This window comes from Bombus pyrosoma, linkage group LG4 (assembly GCF_014825855.1).
Source record: "Bombus pyrosoma isolate SC7728 linkage group LG4, ASM1482585v1, whole genome shotgun sequence".
NCBI lineage: Eukaryota > Metazoa > Arthropoda > Insecta > Hymenoptera > Apidae > Bombus > Bombus pyrosoma.
In genome coordinates this window covers 2,065,273-2,086,404 of record NC_057773.1, presented here as the reverse complement: position 1 = coordinate 2,086,404, position 21,132 = coordinate 2,065,273, and the positions used below count along the sequence as shown (strand labels likewise).

Sequence of the window (21,132 nt, the reverse complement as noted above, 5' to 3'; positions counted from 1 at the left end):
TTAAGTAAAGCATTTTTATGAAATATAATTTCTTCTTCATAATATAAGAGTACAAAAATATTTATATATACATATATATATGTATTTATATTTTTTTATGTAACAATATTTTCTATAATATTTCATATTATATCATCTTAATTAAAGTAGCGCTTAGATTTTAATAATTAGCTTTGCTAAGATATGTTATTTCTCTACCGTATCTTTGGTGCGTAGTAACAATCAAGCCGAAAACTGCGGCTTGTTCACGTACACATTTATCTTCCTCAGGGGTCAAACATTCAGGAAGTGGTTGTCTCAAGGCTTGATTATCTTCAGAAAAGCTTTTACAAATCTCGTATGCAACTTTCTCAAAAGCAGAAGGCTCTTTCTTTTTATTTTCTTCAACTTTTAAACAATTTTCCCAAAGCTTTTTCTCCATGTCCAAGTACTTCCTTTGTTTTTCATTTGCCTAGAAGTAATGAGTATGATAAAATGTTTCCAGAAACAACATATATATTTTTTGATTTTATTAACTCACAAGTTTAATTTCCTTGACAATCTCCATATTTTTAGGTTCCATCTTCAGAGCAAGCTGCAACTTTTCCATTGCTCTAGAAAACTCTCCCATTTTCAATAACGCCCGTCCATGACTACAAAATAAATACAAAACGTACAAATGTACAATCATGCTCATGTAGGTATTTCTTAGAATTTGTTTTAATCCAACATACTTGAAATGAGTTTTAGATGTAGGTATAGGAACTCTATTGCATGCATTACAAGCATTACGGGGCATATTTTGAATATTGTAGCAAATTGCAAGATTGTTATAACCTCTTGAAAGTAATTTATTTACTTCATCTTCCTCTTTCTGATTTTTTAGTTCTGTTTCTTCTAACCATTGAAGTGCTTTCCCATATCTGAAGACACACAACAATAATAATAAGGTGTTGATATATATATATTTCATTTAAAAAATACTTACTCTTTTGTTGCCTGCTTAATTTTCTTTTTACTAAAGTAATCTTTGGCAGTATTAAATTTACCCTGAACACCCTTAACAGCAGTTACAAATTGTCTTCTTTCTTCTAAAGACAAGCTTTGAAATCTCTTAGCAGATCCATTATCCACATAATCAGTTAAATGTACAATGAATAATACTTCTTCATTTGGTGGAATACGAGGAGCACAACCATATTTTCCATATGCCAAATCGGGATGTATAAGAAACATTGCTATTTCATGCTTTTTCATCGATGTAATACCAATCTCTAAACCAGGTAATAATGAATCCTCGCCTAAATGCAAGGTTTCTGTATCTCCGTGAGCAAAACTAGAATCGAATGGCTCATCACTGAATTCAAAATGTGCTATATATTTGATATTAACTTGTGCATCACATGGTATAACATTACCAACACCTTCCTGTTTTATTAATTTCATGACCTATAAATAGTATTAAAAAAACATTATTCTATGAAAGACCATCAATATACTAACAACATCAAGGAATATAATTTACCTTTCCATCTCCAAAAATATTAGTCATTTTAGTTTTTAATTTTTTAAAACTGATACCACAAACTGTAATTCGGTTATTTATATTATCATTATCACAAGTATCTTCATCTTGAAAATCATCCATATTTAAAAGATCTAATACTTCATCATTAGTTAATGGTATATCCGTGGAATAACCAAAATTTTCATCATCGAAGTTCTCACAGTTATTAGAAACTTCAAATACCATTCCATCTTTTAATGTCAAATCTCTGAAATATATGTTTTATCAAACATTTTGTTTTAAATTATTCGACGTTTCGATTAAAAATATAGGTTTGTATTGTAAAATTTGGATTTGTATACTTGAGGGTAAATCCATCTGAAGCATTTATACACTTTTCCATTTTAGTAGCTTATATCAATTTATTTAACTGATAAAACTTTAATTTTTACTATTCCCTCTAACAGAATGCCAGTGCAATCCCAGTGGAGATCAGTAATAATTACAAAATTTTATCAAGATTATTGCTAAACCAAAAGGACTTTATTCAAAGTGAAAAGGTTAAATTCTTTCTATCTTTTGTTATGGTTTTAAATCATGAAAAGAAAGACATTCTTCCCCACTCCTCACTCCCCACCACTGCTTATCGTCTAGGTATATTCAAATTACATCCATAACAAACGATCACATCCAAAAAAAAATAGAATAACTATTATACGAATATTTTAATTCTGATATTGCTAATTATTAAACGAATATTATATTGTAAATGAATAAAAATATTTTTTCATCATGAATAACACAACATTCTTGGATATAGATGATACAATATTAACAAAAAACCTAATATTACCTGTAAGTAACGATAGTAATTAGGAGACTTTCGTGTTAGAATTAGTATATATATAAACAAATAAATCTTTTATTTCTGTAGGATAATGATGCACTGATAAAACAATCTGATTCTAAACCTTTCTTTATTATCCAACCTACACCAGGTAATTCCAGTTATTGATATTAACAAAATTAATAACATTGATCAAATATAATCCCTGTATATATATTCTAGGTATATGTATAAAAACAAGAACTGATGGTGGAGAAAAAGTGTTCTTAAATATATGTACATCTGATAAAATACCACCACCTGATGATATATCGGATGCAAAACTTTTTGAAATATTGTCACAAGAAAGTCCAGAATTTGTAGTACTTATGAGTATTGGATGTGAAAGATTTGAAACTGATAAAGGTAACTGTATTGTATAGCAAGATAATATAACATTAAAATTAATATATCACACGTAACATTATAGGTGGATCTCCTTGTTTGACATATGATATCGTTATTAATACAACATATTTTGAAAAATGTCAAAAAAGCAAGAACTTTTTACTATTCACAATATCAGTTATAATAGATGGTGTATCGAACAAATTTAACAGAACATTAAATACAGAAGATTATGTGATTCTTAAAAATAGAAAAGTATATTTATTTTCTAATTGAACATATGTCAATGAGATTATGTTACATAAATAGAAGAGACCTCAGATTTAAATTGTATATCTTTTAGGTAATGGGAAAATTACAACAGCATAGGATTGAAGATCGTAAGCCACGAACTCACACACAAATCCAGAAACAATTAATTGAGGAAATTAAAATTCCTGCTAAAGACATTCATGAAAAAGAAAATAAAAGTAAATTGGAAAATATTTCTTCAGATACTGTAGTTGGTTTAAATCAAAATTATGTATTACTGAAACATTTAAAAGGAATATCTATACATTTGATTGGCATATTCCAAATACCTAAAGGGGTAAGGTTATCAAAATTTTATTTCCAGTAAATAGTGTATAAATATTGGTATTTTAGTACAGATTACTAGAAAAGAGGTAGATGTACTTCTTGACCAAGATCGTATTGTAATTACTATTGATAAAGCTGGCCTCGTATATGACTTATCAGTTCCATACATCATAAATATATCGTATGTGAAATGTATTTTAGATAATAATCTCAGGGTAAGAATGCCAGTTTATTGTAATTATATTTCCTTATAATATTATAATAACATATAATTTATCTCCTTCACAGGTATTAAGGTTAGATATGCCCGTAGAAAGAGTTTTAGAAAATATTCAAACAAGTTAATTTTTAATCAATTATTTTATTGTAACGAAAAACATTGTAACATTTATTTATATCTTAAAAAGGTAAAATATAAACTTTCTTATTAACTGTTTTAATCTATTCCTCTTACCAACGAAACTATAATTTTAATGCATGTATATGAACAATATAATTGGAACTAGGTTAACAAGTTTGAAACTTGAAATTGCGCTTTTGGTATATAAAATAGTACAGGACATCTCACTCACATATCTGTGACCTGTAGCAACAATGGATACGAGCAATGAATATATGTATACAAAAACAATATCACAAACATTAGTATTGGAATGATTTGTACAATGATTATAATTTCATATTATGTTTACTTTATACCGATAAAACGCTAAAGAAATGCATCGTTTTTATAACTGGAGGAAGCGTTTTATATTTCCGTGTAAAATGTCGGTCGTCCGATTCCAATTATAGAAAACACATTTGGCAAGAGATACACTGTATTTACACCTATCATAAAACAAGTCACATATTTGTGGACTAGATCAACAAGAACCTTATTGTTATCTTCTGAATAATTTTGACTTTTCATGAGGTCCTCAGAATTAATTCTTAATATGGCACACATTATTCTATAACAAAGGGATTTGCAAACAGCCCTTGTTACAAGAATACTGGAAAATCCAAGTATTGTTCTAAGTATCATGCAACCAAACATTGGGTAAGTTGGCCATATAATATCATATGGTGGTGATTTTGTAGGAGCTATCATAGCTCCAGTATTGTAGTTAAGCCATGCTCCTAAATGAACCCCGGTGGTAACGGATACCACCATAGTTGTATCACCTCTAAAATAGAAGACTGTTCGTCATAATCAAATTGGTATATTTATAAACTATAAGATCATTATATAAATTACCTGGTTGGTGTCCATTTCTTGCTGCGTGGGTAGTAAACTATAACAGCTATACTAATAGCAATTAAAATTGCCAAAGCCCAAATGTTTGAGAGAATATAATAATCTGTGTAGTCCACTAAAGGTACTAATGGAATCATTAATGCAATGGCTAACATTAAGCCTGCTAGAATGTCTAATACTGTGTGCATACCCAGATATAATCTACTCATACACACAAGTGCACACCTTTTAAATAAATAATAACAATTATATCTAAATTCTTTTGTGAATTTTAATCAATCTATTGTTAGAGAATAATATGTCACTTACCACAATGTTGCAATTGTCCAACCAATAGAAACAGGATAGAGATACCTATTTATTGTAAATAATACTACACTGAATGGAATCGATATACCAATCATAGCATGAGTAGATGGCATTCCATATTCTTCTGACCATTTTATTTGCAATCGAACTGCTGGAGGACATGCAGGTCTTGCCCAACATATAACATCTTTTAATATTTGACCTACATGTAAATTTTCATAATACGATACTGTTTAAAAATAAGATGTATTAGATATTATTAAGTAATAACATACCCGTTGTCATGATAATAGCCCATACTAAAACAACCCTTCTACCCACTGCACCATCGATATTCCAAAACCAGAAAGGTATAAATGTAGAATAAAATATTTCATCCCCTAATTCTGTTCCAAAAAAAAATAAATAATACCAAAAATAGTTTGTTATAGTATAATTCCAATTGAGGGCGATCGATGGTTCGTATTTCTCACTCGTACATATATTTGTTTTTACACCACAAACAGATCTTTTTTCCGTTGTAATATAACCATTTTCTTTCGCTTCTCCAAATTTTAATTGGCAACTATTGACATTGCGTTTAATATTTCGACAATTAGTACCATGGATTTCAGGACAGAGATTTTCCTTATAATGTTCTTTCAAAGTTTCACTATAATGTATTTTGACACCAAAACAATTTTGTATTTTTGCCACTAAAGACGCATCTTTCAAACATTCTACAATTTCTGACCACATAGTTCCTACGTGTAATGTACAAGTTTCATCGCAAGAATAACATTTTACTTAGTAATTTAGTAAATTACTATTGAATATATGAATCCGACAATGATGAATTCATTAAATTGCATAAATCAAGATTAAATACATAAAAAAAATTGCTAAAATGGAGGTGAATCAATATAAATCTATCACATAAATGTTAATTTATCGAATATTCATCGAACTATTTACAAGAAGTGTAATTCCTTTTAAATTTTTATTTACAACAAGTAAAAAATTAAAGGAAAGATATTTGAATAGTTCAAACGTGTTTAGATAACCGCAAAATCGATGATATTCGTATGTATCATCTTTAACCACATTTTTTACCACTCTTGTAGTACATTATTGTGCGCATATATAAGTACATATTCCATAAAGTATATACAGTTATGGAAGAGATGCTGCAACTAAGCGAACTTAGATTCGCCAACTTCAAGCTCTGGACTAAACCAATGACCATAGTCGCCTAATATTTTGTGGTTGTTTTACAATAAAATAGATAGTTATATCTCGATTAAGAAATGTATCAATTTCGATATAAAGATATGTATATTAATATTTTTAACTGTTTAAACGAAGACATGAGTTACATATACTTCAATAAGAAAAGATCTAATGAAAAAGGGATTGACTTTAGCCTTTTTATTTGATAAACTATCCTTCACCCTAATTGCAAAACTTTATATACAATAAGAAAACTTATAAAATAAAATTAATCCCATTCCCATATTTTACAATGCATGAAATATGCAACCAGTGATACCACTTCAAAATGCAATAGAAAACATTTCGTACATTTATTATTCCTTTTTATCCATGCAAAATATATTTCAAGTAATAATTGAAACACATTTGCAAAATAAAAATTTATCACAGAAACATTTCAATTTGAATTTCATCAGTCATTCATTGTATTAATCTACGATTGAAACATTTGTCCGATAAGAGCGAAACTTTTAACAGCTAAAGAAACATCAGAAATTTCGGAATTCGAGTGAATATGTAAATCTGATGTATTAACAGCATTTATGTTAGCAATATTCTGAGAATTTATTTTTTGAATATTGTCCATATAGGTTTTGCTACTTTGTGTGTTTATCGCATTAGTATTATTTAAATAAACTTGCGGTAAAACGGTAATGATAGAGGTTGGTGAAGACGTTTCCGATTCGCAATAGGTTTGCATATTTTGTGTCGAATTGGATTGATAACTATTATATTGCGCTTTACACTTTTTCTCATGTACGAATAAACTACCAGAATGGCTATACGCAGTACCACAAATCTTACAAGCATATGGTTTTTCCCCCGTATGCGTAAATTTGTGTTCTTTTAAGTACTTTAATCGCCTAAACGATTTACCGCAAGTTTTACAATGATAATTTGCTTCTCCAGTATGTGTTGTAATGTGTGCTTTAAGCGTACATGATTTGGCAAAAGCAGCACTACAAAAATGACAAACGAACGGTCTATCACCAGTATGAGTTCTTTCATGATTGATACAATTAGAATTTGAAGTGAATCCTCTTCCACAATATTTACAAACATGAGGTTTATATCCCGTATGCGTCCTCATATGGAACATAAGACCTGTATTTTGTCTAAAGGTTTTGCTACATATGTGACATAAAAATCGTTTAAAATTTACATCTTGCTGTTCCTTAGCGCGCTCGTGGATTCTTATATGTTTTTGTAATTTAACCTCCTTTTCAAAGGATTTATTACATTCTCCGCATCGATATGGTTTTAATCTTTCGTTTGATTTATGTTGATTCTTTTCCTTCTCGTCACAGGCACACATCTTACCGCACGTTGTGCAGTTTTCTCCTTCTGTATTATGTGTACTTAATTGATGCTTTAGTAAGGATTTTTTTGTATCGTATGATTTTCCACAAATTTTACAAGGAAAACCCTTTTCCTCGTTATCTGAATCAAGCTCCTCTCGGATCCAACTGTTTATTAATTTAATGGCTGACTTATCGTCACTTGGTTTTTGCACTTCTAATGCTGAATTTTCATTATGTCCATATCGATTTTTATGACTATTTAATCTATCTTGGCGAAAGAATTTCATATTACATACATTGCAAACAAATCTTTTTTCAATATGAATCTGTAAATGTTTCTGAAGAGATTTTTCGTTTGCATAACGTTTGGTACAGTAGTTACATCGATAAAGTGTCTCATGATCGAAAGCATCAAAGTTTTCAGTAGATATTAGTAGTTCAGTAGATAATGAGCCAGAACACTTTTTATCTTTAGATTCTAAAGTCTTTTTTTTTAGGACACTTAAAGTATTATTCTCATTAGTAGCAAATTCTTCCTCTGTTTCTTTTTTATCTTTATTATTTTCAACTTCTTTTTTTTCTGGTTCAGTTATGATTTCCAATTTTCTTTTATCTCTAATTTCTTTCAGAATAGAAAGGACCTCCTTTGGATTAGTTCTTTTATGAACATTTAAATGTCTTACCATAGTATCAGTTTTCCTAAAATTCCTATTACATATTTTACACAATACTGGTTTAGGTTTCTCTTTAACAATATGTAGTTTATTATGTTGTATCAATTTATCAAGCTGAAAAAAATGTTTGTTACATTTATCACATGTGAATTTCTTTTCATCATGAGTTAATATATGTCTATCCAAAGATCTTTTGCTGGAATAGCACCTGGTACATTTGGGGCAACTATAAGAACATTGAGAATCTGTCTTTTTAATATCTGCTGCATCATCATCCCATTTAACAGCTGTATTCTTTTTTATATATTGTCTCTGTCTTTCTTTATGATTTTTTAAATTTTCTATAGATGTTACTCTTTTAAACATTGTCATTCTTCTTGTTCGATAAACTTCTCTTCCTGTAACACTTTTTTCATATTCTGTTTGTTTACATTTAATATAGGCATTTTGTTTATTTAAGTTACTAGTGGATTCTTTATCTTCTGCGTACTTTGATTCATTAATTACTTCATGATCTTTTATGTCTTTAGTATTAGAATTAAGCATTACCATTGGATAAGAATTATAACCCATTGCAGAAAATGAATCAGCTTCAATTTTGATTAAATCAGAAGTAAATGAATAATCAGTCTGGGAATATTTATCCTGGTGAGCAATAATGGACGAAATAATAACAATTTTGTAATTATACTCTTTTTTTACAAATGTAAAGTACTTACTTTTGTAGTTTTACATAAATTGATATTATATATTTTTTCCACTTTACCATACAATTCTCTTAATTGGATATCAGATTGCTGGCATTGCCTCCTTAATTCATGGGCATCATTGATCTTTAATATACATTTCGTGCAAATAGTGGAAGGTAAACCATCATTTTCCAGTACCTATCCAGTAAATGTCGCATTATAAAAAATATAGCGAACAAACATTGAAGAAAAAAGAAACCATTGGAATTAAACTAACCTCCACACCACTGCACAAACGAAGTTTTTCAGACAAATCAATTGTACTTTCATTAATCGAATCACTTCGTCTACTATCGAAAATGCATTGATTATTTTGATTTGTTGCAAGACAAACACGGCAAACATTGCCACAATCATTTGATGAAATTGTTGTTTTATTTTCGATTTCCATTGGACCGTAGCTAAACTAAGTGTTTAACTAGAAATATATTCACATTCAAATTCTTTAGAATATTCAACAAAAGATCATAATTTAGATATGATGCGGTGCATTTACTATCACATGCACGTTATTTCTTTTTTTTGCGAAAGTTCATCAATGCTTCTGGTAGAGTTTCTATGATAGTTGTGAAAACTCAAGGTTTCTTAAGACATCACCTTTTCAAAACAATGATCTCTCAATATTGTTGTTGTTATTATTTATTATAATATATAGTTTATCTAAATCCATCTTTAAAAATAAATAAAATATTAGTAAAAAGGAGGAAATACAAATCGAACGATAATCTATTTATTTCACTTGTTCATGACATAAGCAAACATTATGAGAAAGTAAATACGTAAATAGTGATTTGAAATATTGACGCATTTAAAAGGTAGCGTTTTGTCAAATTATACGAAAGAACGGAGTAATTTTACTATATTATACAATTAAGTGATGGCAAGTTTATCAGCAAAAAGAAGTTACGAAGACGATGACAGCACATTCAATGTCAAAGAGAGAAAAAAACATCATACTGATTTGTATTTAACCTATGATGTTTTACGGCTTGTATTTAAATATTTGAATTGGGTAGATCTATTGAATGCTTCAATGGTTTGCAGGTGTGAATATGTTCGATATTTCATTAAATTTTTGTATCCTAAATGAAGAAAAAATTCATTGCCAAAAATTTACTTAATCAAAATTGAATAAACTTCAAAAGTAGACATTTGTGTGTTAAATTTTTGTAAAATGTATTAACATGTGGAGCTTTATATTTCAGGTCTTGGTTAGAAGTGGCAAACGATGAGAAACGAACTAGGGGAGGTCCTACCACTTTAATAAACAGTGGTAAAAAGTATATTAAAGTTATAGAAAAATTACGGGACAAACCAGCATTAGGATTAGTTTTTAAAGGTCTGCATAGACGAAGCATTAGGCAAGGTATTTATTTGAATTATACCTCAACTTTTTTAATTTTAAGTTAAATGTTTCCATAAAGTACATATATCACTTTGCTTTTAATCATCATGTTTGGTTCTATCAAGATTGCCTTTGTCAAGTTCTTCCACAAAGTTGTGAAATTGTAACACTGTCCACATTTGGTATACTTATTGAAAATGCAGAAATGGAAAGAGTTCTTCAGAAAAGAGTATATGCATTTCTACCTGAAATACCTGATGTAACAATGAAAGTAATTACAATTGTTTCACGGGATGATTTTACACAGTATTATCAACAAATGAGACTAGCTTTTATCAAACATGAAACTAATAGATCTAAATGCCTTCTACTATTTTGTAATCAAGCAGGTCGTACCCTAGCACAGAGAACTGCAAGGATATTACAATTATGGTAAAATTCTAAATTTCATAATCTGGTATTATATTATATTATATTATAACAACATAATGCTGTTTTTACATTTAGTAATGGAAAAGTTAGACCTTCTGTGTGGGGAGGAGTAGTCAAGGATTTATATGTGTGTAATTCAAAAAATCTTAGTCATGATGAGAGATGCTTTTCATATGCATTTTGTGTTGGAATTATTATAGTTGGAGCAATAGATTCATGGTCTATAGTTATAGATGATAGTTGCAACACTAAAGAACTAGTTGAACAGAAGTTGGAATCATTTAAGAATCATATTTCATTAAGAAAACATTCCATAGGTTACATGTTTGCGTGTTGTGAACGTGGAACAAATATGTTTAATGAAAGGGATGTAGAGTCTACTATTTTCAAAAAGCTCTTTCCAGAGGTACCATTGGTAGGCTGTTTCGGTGACGGAGAATTCGGAGAAAATACGATATCAAGCAGTAAATATCTTTCACTATGACCGCAGACGTTATTACAACAATGGAAAACAATGCACTTTTATTATAAATTTTTTCAGAGAGTCTTAATTATACAGAAGACTACTGGTACCATGAAAGGTCTACTGTATTTTTAATAATTACATATGGTCAGAAATTGACTTGAATCTATAACGAAGAAATCTGAACTATCAATTAAATTAATATCAGAATATATTTGGTATATTTGGTATGTTAAGTGGCTAATTGTAACATAAAAAATTAACAATGGTGATTTAAAAATATATGTTATATAATAGTGTATCTTAATATATTTTGTTATTTCCTAATTTATTTCCCCATAAAAATGTCTATAGTACGAAAATTTGTACTTTTTTTTCTTCAAAAATGGTTGGCTTCCGAAACAAGGCAATTTAAAAGTGATTACCAGTATGGAAAACAACTTTGTTTAATATCATGTACGCGATAATAGCATGTAACTGTTTCAACGCGATATGGAAACACTTAGCATATCCGATAGTTAATTGAACAAAAACCTGCACCTCTTTGAATATAATTATAATGTTTAAAACATTGCCAGATGCCAGACAACTACTTGACAGTATTTCCGCACGTACGATACCACAGTAAAGATAAAATAAAGGAAACTGGGCCGTGAAAGAATTTATTTATGTTTAGTATGATATTGCCAGGGTTTATAAGGTTGTACTTTGAAGCTTTTTCCATCAAATTTAGTCAAGTAAGGATATATAAATACTAGGACAACTCTTCACCGCGTGGAAGTCTCGTATAATTATTTTAGGATCATTTATAATTTATTTAACATATTAAATACGGTGTTTCTTTAAAGCGAAACGATGACTATATTACTATGCTCTAGTACTATATTCTATATTCTAGTTGTGTCTGTTATTTTATTTAATTTTACGGTTTGCCAAGAATGGAACAGTGGTTTGCAACAAAGGTACGATGGATATGGGGTAGATTGGATTTTTATGCCTGATGGAAATGATCAGCCTCAAGTTGCGGTACTGAGACACACAGAAAATGATGAACGAGGCATTTTTGATGACTCACAAGTTTCTTACGTCCTTTATACTCGGTATATTCAGAAGTTTATAAAATTTACATATTTACGAAAACATGTTTTATAATCCTTTCGAAACATAAATATATTTCAAGATCTGGTCCAGAAAATGGTACTCAATTATATACGAACGATACTAAAGGACTTCACAACTCTAATTTTGATCCGTCTCGCCAAACTAAATTTATAACACATGGATGGAAATCAAGTGCAATGAATGCTGGCCTCGTTGATATGAAAGAAGGTATTGTCATTTTAAAGATTTGAGAACGTAATTCTAGAAAGTCGGTATATTTTACCGTTTATTATAATTACGTAGCGTATTTAAAGTATAACAATTATAATGTCATTATGGTTGATTGGCAACCTCTGGCTGCAAGTACATTCTACCTTGGACCAATGCGTAATACAGAAAGGGTGGGAAGAATATCTGCTGAATTTATCGACTTCTTAGTGGCAGAAACAGAACTTAAAACCGAAAATATTCATTTTATTGGTATATTATTAATATAATGAACTTAAGATGTAGTAATTATTCCATGTTTTCTATATTTTCATTATCATTTTACGAAGGGCATTCTCTTGGAGCGCATGTAGCTGGTAACACCGGAAGTTTAATAACTTCCGGACACTTAGGAAGAATAACCGGCTTAGATCCCGCTTTGCCTGGATTTCACTTGCTTACATCGGATAAAACTCGATTAGATCCTACAGACGCGATGTTTGTCGATATTATTCATTCTTGTGGTGGAGTTTTAGGCTATTTGCAACCTTTAGGAAGCGTAGACTTCTACCCAAATGGAGGAACAGCTGTTCAGCCTGGTTGCTGTTGTATTCCAGAAATAATGGGTAATATATCATTTGTATGCTTTAGCAATAAGTACATATATCTATGTTTCTTTTTCTATAGAGGCATGTAGTCATGGTCGAGCACGTGTATATTTTACCGAAAGTATTGGTTCTAAAACTGGGTTTGTGGCGAGTAAGTGTGATACATGGGATCAATTTATGCAAGGAAGTTGTAATTATTCCAAAACTACACTACTAGGAGAACATGTTGATAAAATGGCGACTGGAACCTATTTTCTCACAACAAGATCTGAACCCCCTTATTCTAATCAAATGGAAATAACTGATAATACGATTTAAATAAAATATTTGGTATTTAAGAAAAGAAGGTATATACTATGTATATATAATATATATATATAGATAGCAAGCAGAATCAATCATAGAATAAAATGTATATTTAGTAAAAATAGCTTATTATATGCAAGATATCTAATGGAAAATATTTCATTTTAATAAATAGTTATTACATTATTTAACATTTCAAATACAAGAAACTCTATGTTTGTCAATTTCCAAATATTTGTTTTATACATCGATATTTCATCTTACCTACAAAATATACCTTGATTCAATGTAACTAACAATTGCCAATATCTTAGGGAATGACTGAAGGACCTTAAATTGGTTTGTATAATAAGGTTGTAACATATTTTTTACGATAACGATGCGTCGCCGATAGAACCATTACGCTATCCTTAATGCTTAAAGCATATAGATGATTTAACATAACATGATTTGGTTCTGGTAGAAGTGTTGGTTCGCACTGAAATTAGTATTGGTAAAAATAATAATACATTTTGTAACAAACTAAAATGCTTGTTAATACATTTTTGTAAACTTACAGATAAGGGAGTATCTTTATTGAGAATAACTTGAAGCAAATGAGGTGGCAATATTGGTGGACCAGCTACTTTCTCCCATGGCTTATTAGGAGGAATTTCTTGCCCGTACTCAGTCTGAGCACTACTAGTAACACCTTCGCTATCTTTTGCAAGTGCTTGAAAAACTTCAAAATCAGATTTTCTTACAGATACCAAATTATTCTTGGAACCCATTCCATTATCAACAATTTTCTATCAATAAAATATTTTTATTAAAGCATGTACAAATGAATGGATATTTTAATATTGTTTAAAATTAGCAAAATTATTTCTTACTATATCTGGATCATGTCTCCATTCACCATCAACAAAAAATTTATATTGATGTTCCCCCTCTGGCAAATCAATAATTGTTACAAAATCACCATGACTCTTAACCATTGGTAATGTTTTCCATCCAGTAAAAGTTCCACTGATATAAACCTGTTTACCACCTCCCTCCCATTTAAACACTGTTGGTAGAACTTTGCTATCTGCTACTTTGGTTCCTTCAGATACTGTATTAGAGCGTGGACGTTGAGAACTAAAGTCTTCTCCATCTTGATGTGTATTAGTCTGTTGGTAAAAAGGATGACGAAACTTTTTAAATAGATCCTTCTGCAAATTTGCAACTAATGTATTTAACATAATGAATTACTAAAAATACCTTAGCAAAATAAGGTTCTTCCTCTTCATGAGATGATTGGAAAACTAATTTTTGGCTTGGCTTCTTATCAAAAACAAAAGCTTGGCCTTCCTTCCCTGGTGAAGGTGGAGGATATTCTTTAGTATGGCGGTGTTCTCTATTTGTGCTGCTAGTGTGATGATGGCCAACTGGTTGATTACTGCCAGCGTTACCCATTATTAGGCTGCAATTTCTATTGCAAAACAGACTAAATGTAACGATCAAAGTGTTTATTAGTTTGATATGAATCACTAAAAAAATATAGAGGAAAGTATAGTTATATCTTCACCTTTCTTTTAAATCACTTGTTTTGTTTACAAGAATCTAAGAATTCAACGAAATTTTATTTCATTTAAATAAAATGGCAACCAAACTTCAGATTGGTAGTGTTACAGATTATTTCATTTTCACTGGTAGCTTTTAATTTGTATATACCTTACTTTTAATCTATAAATCAAACACGATAAAAAATCATAACGTCAAAGAACAGTAAGTGCAATAAAAGTAATGATTCCATTAGATTTGACTAAAAATGGCTACTTCACTTATTGAAGATCTACTTATCGATAAGTTGACGATTATAATAAGCACCTACATTATCAACTGCCGGAAATTCTGACTTACTAAACTGTATTTGTAAATTATATCGACAGCGAATATAACAGAGAAATTGTACAATTTATCAATATTACAGCGCTAACAAGAGCGCTCGTAAAAAGAGAGTTTGCATACGTTACGGTTTCGAAAATCGTTTTAAGCAAGTGAAGTGAAATTTATTATTTTTATATGCTCGATTCGAGCGATCATTTTTCCATTGTCACATTATAAATCTATATTATTACACATATCTATTAAGGTAACATTATGTATTTATAACATTGGTAATAAATGAAAACTACATGTGTGCGCGCATATTTCATTATTTTATTTTGATCTAACATGATTATAAAATGTGTGCAGAGTGCTTGTCGTTTGAAATCATCATTTTCATAGATCAGGCGTTATCGAACATGATCAAATGTGTATTTCTATATTGATATCGTCCAAGCCTTTTCGAACGTTTAAGCATTCGTGGTTTTCAAGGTGAGACGAACCTTGTATAGTAAAAGCACCGAGGTGTGCGAAAGGTGATCAATAACCGTCAATATGCAGGACGACGTTTTAATAAGAGTGTAAGCCTGAGATCTTGGGTCCCAGTTTATGACTCCGCGACACAGGACGTCACTTCGACGCTCTTACTGCTTGCTCTTTATTACCACTTGTCTCTATCTCTTTCCACCCTCCCTCGCCTTCATACACTATTCTTTGTCTCCCTTGCTGTGTTCTCACGCGAATTTATTATTTATAAAGCCAAAGGAGCTTGTATCTCCTCGGGCGTATTCTAACTTGCCCGTCTGACTTTCAGCTTTGCAACAAAACTCTTACGAAGGCTTAGTCGACTCGTTCCATGATTCTTGATCATTTTTTCGCCAAAAAATGTCCACTCTCTCGTGTCTTTCTTATCCTGCTTTCAATTTCACGAGTGCATGCAATGTCTTAAGCTAGATGTCACGCTGAGAGGTTTGGAAATCGTATTTGCGCGCTTTGAATGCGCAACATATCGTAACGGACAGATGTATCCCAGTGAAGAGTCGTTTTATCTTTGAAAGCTTAGGTCGAAATTCATTTAACGGAACCGCAGATTTGATCGATCATGTTAAATGTATTTCTCGTTCCGTGATGCTGATTAGATTATTGTAAAAGCTTTGGATTATCTGAAGTGGCAACATATGTCGGACATTTCCGGGAGTTCAAGTGGCTTGCACGCGGCCTGCTATATGGATGTTAATTTTTATCGGCAACTTTGATAGACCGGCCGGCTCGAGTAACTCGCGTAACGAGAGAAGTTAAACGGGAGTACAACAACGCGTTCTTGTAAACGTATGCATTCACCAGGAAGTCGAGGCCGCTAGGATGCGCCTGTGTCGACTACGCCAAGTAAACCCAAAGTCCCGGCTTTCTGTTCCGGTAAACAACGTTTTAATCCTATCGAGATTGCTCGTTACAGGGCGCGAGACAATATCCAAGTTTCAGCCAGCAATCATCGCCCGAGTACAAAGCATCTCAACTCTCTGTCGTGGCAAAACGTTTGCTTCTTGCGCACGACCGAGAATTTGTCACTCGATCTCTCGTATCAATCGAATCGTCTTTTATTCTTTAAATCTGAAACCGTTGGTTGTTTTAGGCGCGTGAGACGGGTGAGGGGTAACAAAGCGGAGGAAAGTTTTGGCACGAGCCAGATGTCGAGCGGATCCGTAACGAAACAGAGAAAAGAAAAAGAAAGGAAAAGGAAATAGGAGGAAAATCGTGACGAGCAGTGAATCGAGGTAACGTGCATGCGTTTAATCGATAATCACCGGCAAGTGGTTTCGTCCGAAAAGGGTGTGGAGGTTACATCTGCGAGGTATCATCAGTGGCGGCCTACGAAACGGCGATCCATCATCTCTCGGCAGTCCAAATCCGAAATTGCTCGGCCATTTCCTCGGGCTACGCGTGCGGCTATAATAGGGATTAAGGCTGGTGTAAATAAATTTCGAATCGCAAGTAATCCTATCTCTTTAAGCTTTGCGGCGTTCGCGGAGTCGAAAGCCCCGGAGGAACGCGACCGATCCTGTACTTCTCCTTTCGTAGAACTCGTTCAGGATAACTCCATGTTAAAGAGAGGCAAAGAGTACGAACTATTTCAACGAGTTATTCGCCATACCGAATTTTCCGTTGTACGTCTAGAAGAAAAAGGACGGCTACCGCCTACGACATACTTGTCCTTTTTGGTTGCCCTTTTTTTCTTTTCTTTTTTTTTCTTTTAGATGCAAAGGGGCTCGTGGGGGACGTGAGCTGATAACGAGCAACGAGAAGTGACAGGAAGGTGGTTCGTTACCGTTGTACGTCGGTAACAGAGCAGTCGAACCGTTCGTCGGTTGTCTTCTTGCGCGCGGTTGCTGAAATAGTATTGTTACGCTGTTCATTGAGCACGAGGCACGTTAGATTGTCAGCAGCAGATAGAGGGACACCCGTTGCCGGATAATAATAGATATGTTGTCAGCAGGATGTTTCGACATTCGATCGCAAACTCTTGCCTCTTACCTGGCTAAGGAAGTTGACGATCGAATGGAGAGTTCCTGTCGCCGAGGGAAGAGGCATATTCGGGGATGACGCGGACTTAGGCCGTGTCGGCGAAAGTCCGGAGAGACGGTGCGGCAGCGGGAGAACAAAAAAGGACGCGGAGGAAGATGGAAAGGATTACGGTGCGTCAGAAGCGATGACTGAACGGCCGGTAATCGCCGTTGCCGCTCTAATATTTCGAATAGTTCGCATTTACAATGGGCTTTATTGGCGGGAAAACTGAGGGGGGGTATTTTGAGCAGCCGGGACATCCATCACCGGGTGTCAACGTGATTGTCTTGTGTCGCGTTCACCGTGGAAAAGTATTGACACGGAGAGAGTAACCAAGCCGCGCGATTACCAACCCATACCGCTTGCGAATCGAACGACGTTTCCCATTTAGCGTTAGTGAAACTAGCAATATTGCTAGTCATCTCGTGATCTGCTAATCAGTTTGTTGGTGAGTAGAAGAACGCAAAGAATTTTCATAACATTCGATCGGCATTTTTGGACAGCATTATTTCAACCGACGAATGATATGGCGCAACCGCGGACCGCTCGTGCTCGGCATTGTGTCGTATTTAAATGAGCTTTCTAATGCGTTTAGTTTGAATATCATGGCGGGCCAACGCGTCATCCTGTCCTCGGAAAGGTATTAGTCATTTTGTTGAATCTAGGTATCGATTTTAATTATATACAGTGGCTGTTTAATTTTATGGGGTGAGGGGAAACTCGAGGGATTTTCAATTTCAAATTTAAATTCAAAAGTGAAAAATGTTTATTTGAAAATTAGAGAACTGTCATCCGGAATTCTAATTTAAAAGATATCAGCATTTTTGTTGTTGTTGCTTTTCTTAGTAGTTTTCCCCTGTGAAACACATGCTCGTTTCGTCGAGCAGATACAAAGGGAGTGGAATCGAGAGCGTCGTAACGAATAAAAGTGATCGGCGTTGTCGTCAGCGTGCGGATTAAAGTCGACGAGAAATAAAAGCTGGTCGTTCGTTGGGAAAACAGTACGGGTGGTCAGAGAGTAGGTACATACGCTCACGGGAGGCGTCGATGCATAATCGGAGCGCACCCTCCCGTGGCTATCCGTTTTATTTATCCGATAACACGCCATTATGGGCGAATCGCGGATGCGGCTGTGTCGGTAACGATTGGCTATTTATAATAACACGTGGCATATGGGTAATTAGTTGCGCGTAAGCCGCGCTGAAAAACCGAACGGTGGCGTACGTGTCCAGAAAAATTACCGTCGTTTTTCATCCCTCCTCAAAATCCATTATTTTAGCTCTTGATTTTTCTCTCGTGCCGGCCTCTACACCAAGCCGCGCTGTATATAAACCGCGCGCAATTAACGTTTTGTAAAATCCCGCTCTTTCGTGACTCTCGATCGACTTTGACGCCTGTTTTGCCGCGACGCGCACGTATCTCGCACGAACAAGTAATTACGTTAATTCGATCGATGTTTTCTTTTGCCTTTGATATACAGGCGACGAATCGACGGCCATAGAAAGCCTGCTGGTAAATTTGAAGAGAATGGAAAGACGATCGCGAGCATCGAACCGGAAACACGTCGAGCAAAGGGAATCGAAGCGACAGACGACAAGGTGGCAATTGCAAAGGAGACGATCGGCAGTAGCAGCCAGTCTGATAAACGCTCTACTCTATTAACTCTTCCCCCTGTATTCTCTTCTTTCTTTTTTTCCTTTTTTTTCTTTTGCACAGGTTAACGCGACTAATGGCGATAGGATAACGGAGGCAAAAAACCTGGACAAAAATTCGTGTCGCGGGTACGGTAAACGGAACGTCGGACAAAGAAACGGAGAAGAGCGACGCTTCCGGTGCAGTGGAGTCCTTCTGACGCGTGTCCGGTTGGTTGGTGCGGAATACCTTCCTTCTATGCATGCTCTTTCGACAAAAATTCGCGCTTTTTTCCCTCTCTTATCCAACGTTACACGTTACCCTCCTTTTTGCCGTACGCTCTGTTACAGTTCTGTGACGACGACGCGCAAACAATGACGAGGGTTACGTAATAGCTATGCACGAGAGAGGCAGCGTTCTCTGCTTGCGCTTCGCGCAATTCTCCCGTGCAGGGTGGCCAATGAGCAGTAACAGGAACGCCGCTAGCGAACCGCAGTCCCGTGAACGCTCAAACAATGCGTATCATACTCAGCTGACTTGCCTGAAAATCCGTCTGTCGTCGATCGGTTCACCTTCTCGTGTCCAACAGATTTTACCGCCTACAAAATATCAGACAAGTCTGAATTCAACTTCAAAGGGAAACTAACACGATATAGAGGAATTTATAGGATGCTTGAAGTAGCAATTTTCTGTAAATAGTATCTTTTGTCTCTTTTTCACAACGAAACTTGGTCTACAGAGAGCAAACAACGTCGTGAACGAAATTGTTTTCTGGTGGCCGGACAGAAAGACACGAACACCGTTAGCCAGGGCACGTTCAAAGTCGTAATCTCGTGGGTTCCAGATATTTTCTCGTGACCGCAAAACAAGAGGAGGCAGCGGTTGCTTGGACGAGCGAATGCATCGGGCTGCTCGGTCCAACCGACGGGATTGTCCTTCATTACGCACGAAGGAAAGTGCAGTCATCGACGTGCATACCCGTAGGTATGCACACAGAGGCATTAGCTCCCCCAAAGCCAACCGGTATTAATTCCACTAATTGGACGTGGTTTGGTTCGTGGCAAACATCGGTCCCCTACCGATCCTCGACCTTCCTCGGACGAGGGACTTGGATCTCGCGATCGATCGCCTTTTCGCCGCAAACAATGTCTTTATCGTCGATGAAAACGAATACCCTATCTCGAGGATGTTACCTTTATTCGCGATGAGCCGCATGTTTCGTTCTTATAAGCGATATTAACAATATGCTATTTGGCTGAATCTAGGCCGAGTGAAAAACCTGACGACGAACTACTGCGATTTCAAAGGATGTTTGACATCTAAGAGACGAGATCTCGAAGCAAAGACATTTCGAGAAGCTTTCGTGGAGAAAGATTCAGGATGATCGAACCCCACTCGAACGAGTCGCGATGGTCAATGAACGTTAGGCCCAGGGGGTCTCGTTTCATTTGGGGTTGCACGAGGTCAAGGGATCAGCTGCGGTGGAGGAATACGTGTGCGAAGCCTATTACCTATATACGTGTATATACTATATACTCGTAACAAACGCAGAGGGTCTTTCCTCGTGGATCTGGGTCACCGGACTGATGAGAACTGATCGGGGGTTCACCGTTGGAAAAAGGCTAAACGATGGTTTTTCCCACTTGCTTCTTTCTCACCCATCTCCACAGCCTTTGAACTCTCGCCTATGACAAGTTAATCGAGCGCAGTGAGTCTTTCCTCCGATCTTAATTTTTTATTTCGCTTCGATAGATACTAAGATCGACCATCGGGCCAATTGGTTTCCTTCGTTTCAGAAAAAACAC

General features: G+C 34.3%; 7 protein-coding genes across 13 annotated transcripts; 3 read left to right on the top strand and 4 right to left on the bottom strand.

The window, feature by feature from the left end:
- Nucleotides 1-9: 9 nt before the first annotated feature.
- On the bottom strand, nt 10-2,064 carry LOC122566903 (inactive peptidyl-prolyl cis-trans isomerase FKBP6). Its single transcript, XM_043724832.1, has 6 exons — nt 1,849-2,064; nt 1,505-1,754; nt 968-1,428; nt 714-902; nt 521-632; nt 10-451 (listed from the first exon to the last, which is right to left on the bottom strand). The coding sequence occupies exons 1-6, from the start codon at nt 1,887-1,889 to the stop codon at nt 161-163; spliced, it is 1,344 nt and encodes a 447-aa protein (XP_043580767.1). The 5' UTR covers nt 1,890-2,064; the 3' UTR covers nt 10-160.
- Nucleotides 2,065-2,126: 62 nt separating this feature from the next.
- LOC122566909 (PIH1 domain-containing protein 1-like) lies at nt 2,127-3,730 on the top strand. 2 transcript variants are annotated; one of them, XR_006316649.1, is made up of 7 exons: nt 2,127-2,341; nt 2,421-2,484; nt 2,556-2,738; nt 2,803-2,975; nt 3,064-3,309; nt 3,366-3,514; nt 3,588-3,730. XR_006316649.1 is itself a non-coding variant. In XM_043724843.1 (7 exons), exons 1-7 carry the CDS (start codon nt 2,279-2,281, stop codon nt 3,642-3,644), a joined length of 930 nt encoding a protein of 309 aa, XP_043580778.1. In that variant the 5' UTR covers nt 2,203-2,278; the 3' UTR covers nt 3,645-3,730. The 2 variants fall into 2 exon arrangements, 1 of the variants encoding a protein (XP_043580778.1); XM_043724843.1 differs by having other exon boundaries at nt 2,203-2,341; nt 3,371-3,514.
- Nucleotides 3,641-5,586, bottom strand: LOC122566904 (sphingosine-1-phosphate phosphatase 1-like). The gene is made up of 4 exons (XM_043724833.1): nt 5,121-5,586; nt 4,846-5,047; nt 4,537-4,761; nt 3,641-4,465 (listed from the first exon to the last, which is right to left on the bottom strand). Exons 1-4 carry the CDS (start codon nt 5,581-5,583, stop codon nt 4,048-4,050), a joined length of 1,308 nt encoding a protein of 435 aa, XP_043580768.1. The 5' UTR covers nt 5,584-5,586; the 3' UTR covers nt 3,641-4,047.
- Nucleotides 5,508-9,227, bottom strand: LOC122566892 (zinc finger protein 271-like). Its single transcript, XM_043724810.1, has 3 exons — nt 9,038-9,227; nt 8,791-8,958; nt 5,508-8,716 (listed from the first exon to the last, which is right to left on the bottom strand). The coding sequence occupies exons 1-3, from the start codon at nt 9,209-9,211 to the stop codon at nt 6,530-6,532; spliced, it is 2,529 nt and encodes an 842-aa protein (XP_043580745.1). The 5' UTR covers nt 9,212-9,227; the 3' UTR covers nt 5,508-6,529.
- Nucleotides 9,228-9,696: 469 nt separating this feature from the next.
- Nucleotides 9,697-11,367, top strand: LOC122566906 (F-box only protein 22-like). Its single transcript, XM_043724836.1, has 5 exons — nt 9,697-9,864; nt 10,026-10,186; nt 10,291-10,597; nt 10,673-11,061; nt 11,139-11,367. The coding sequence occupies exons 1-5, from the start codon at nt 9,698-9,700 to the stop codon at nt 11,222-11,224; spliced, it is 1,110 nt and encodes a 369-aa protein (XP_043580771.1). The 5' UTR covers nt 9,697; the 3' UTR covers nt 11,225-11,367.
- Nucleotides 11,368-11,657: 290 nt separating this feature from the next.
- Nucleotides 11,658-13,306, top strand: LOC122566908 (pancreatic triacylglycerol lipase-like). Of its 4 annotated transcripts, none has more exons than XM_043724840.1 (6): nt 11,658-11,797; nt 11,998-12,160; nt 12,241-12,389; nt 12,465-12,641; nt 12,719-12,994; nt 13,056-13,306. In XM_043724840.1, the coding sequence occupies exons 2-6, from the start codon at nt 12,054-12,056 to the stop codon at nt 13,292-13,294; spliced, it is 948 nt and encodes a 315-aa protein (XP_043580775.1). In that variant the 5' UTR covers nt 11,658-11,797; nt 11,998-12,053; the 3' UTR covers nt 13,295-13,306. The 4 variants fall into 4 exon arrangements, with proteins under 4 accessions (XP_043580775.1, XP_043580774.1, XP_043580777.1 ...); XM_043724841.1 differs by having other exon boundaries at nt 11,780-11,797; nt 11,959-12,160; XM_043724839.1 differs by having other exon boundaries at nt 11,687-12,160.
- On the bottom strand, nt 12,835-15,087 carry LOC122566910 (5'-AMP-activated protein kinase subunit beta-1). Of its 3 annotated transcripts, XR_006316650.1 has the most exons (6): nt 14,832-15,086; nt 14,525-14,735; nt 14,155-14,433; nt 13,840-14,070; nt 13,547-13,760; nt 12,835-12,971 (listed from the first exon to the last, which is right to left on the bottom strand). XR_006316650.1 is itself a non-coding variant. In XM_043724846.1 (5 exons), the coding sequence occupies exons 2-5, from the start codon at nt 14,717-14,719 to the stop codon at nt 13,614-13,616; spliced, it is 852 nt and encodes a 283-aa protein (XP_043580781.1). In that variant the 5' UTR covers nt 14,720-14,750; nt 14,832-15,087; the 3' UTR covers nt 13,417-13,613. The 3 variants fall into 3 exon arrangements, 2 of the variants coding, with proteins under 2 accessions (XP_043580781.1, XP_043580780.1); XM_043724846.1 differs by lacking the exon at nt 12,835-12,971 and having other exon boundaries at nt 13,417-13,760; nt 14,525-14,750; nt 14,832-15,087; XM_043724845.1 differs by lacking the exon at nt 12,835-12,971 and having other exon boundaries at nt 13,417-13,760; nt 14,832-15,085.
- Between the last annotated feature and the right edge of the window lie 6,045 nt (nt 15,088-21,132).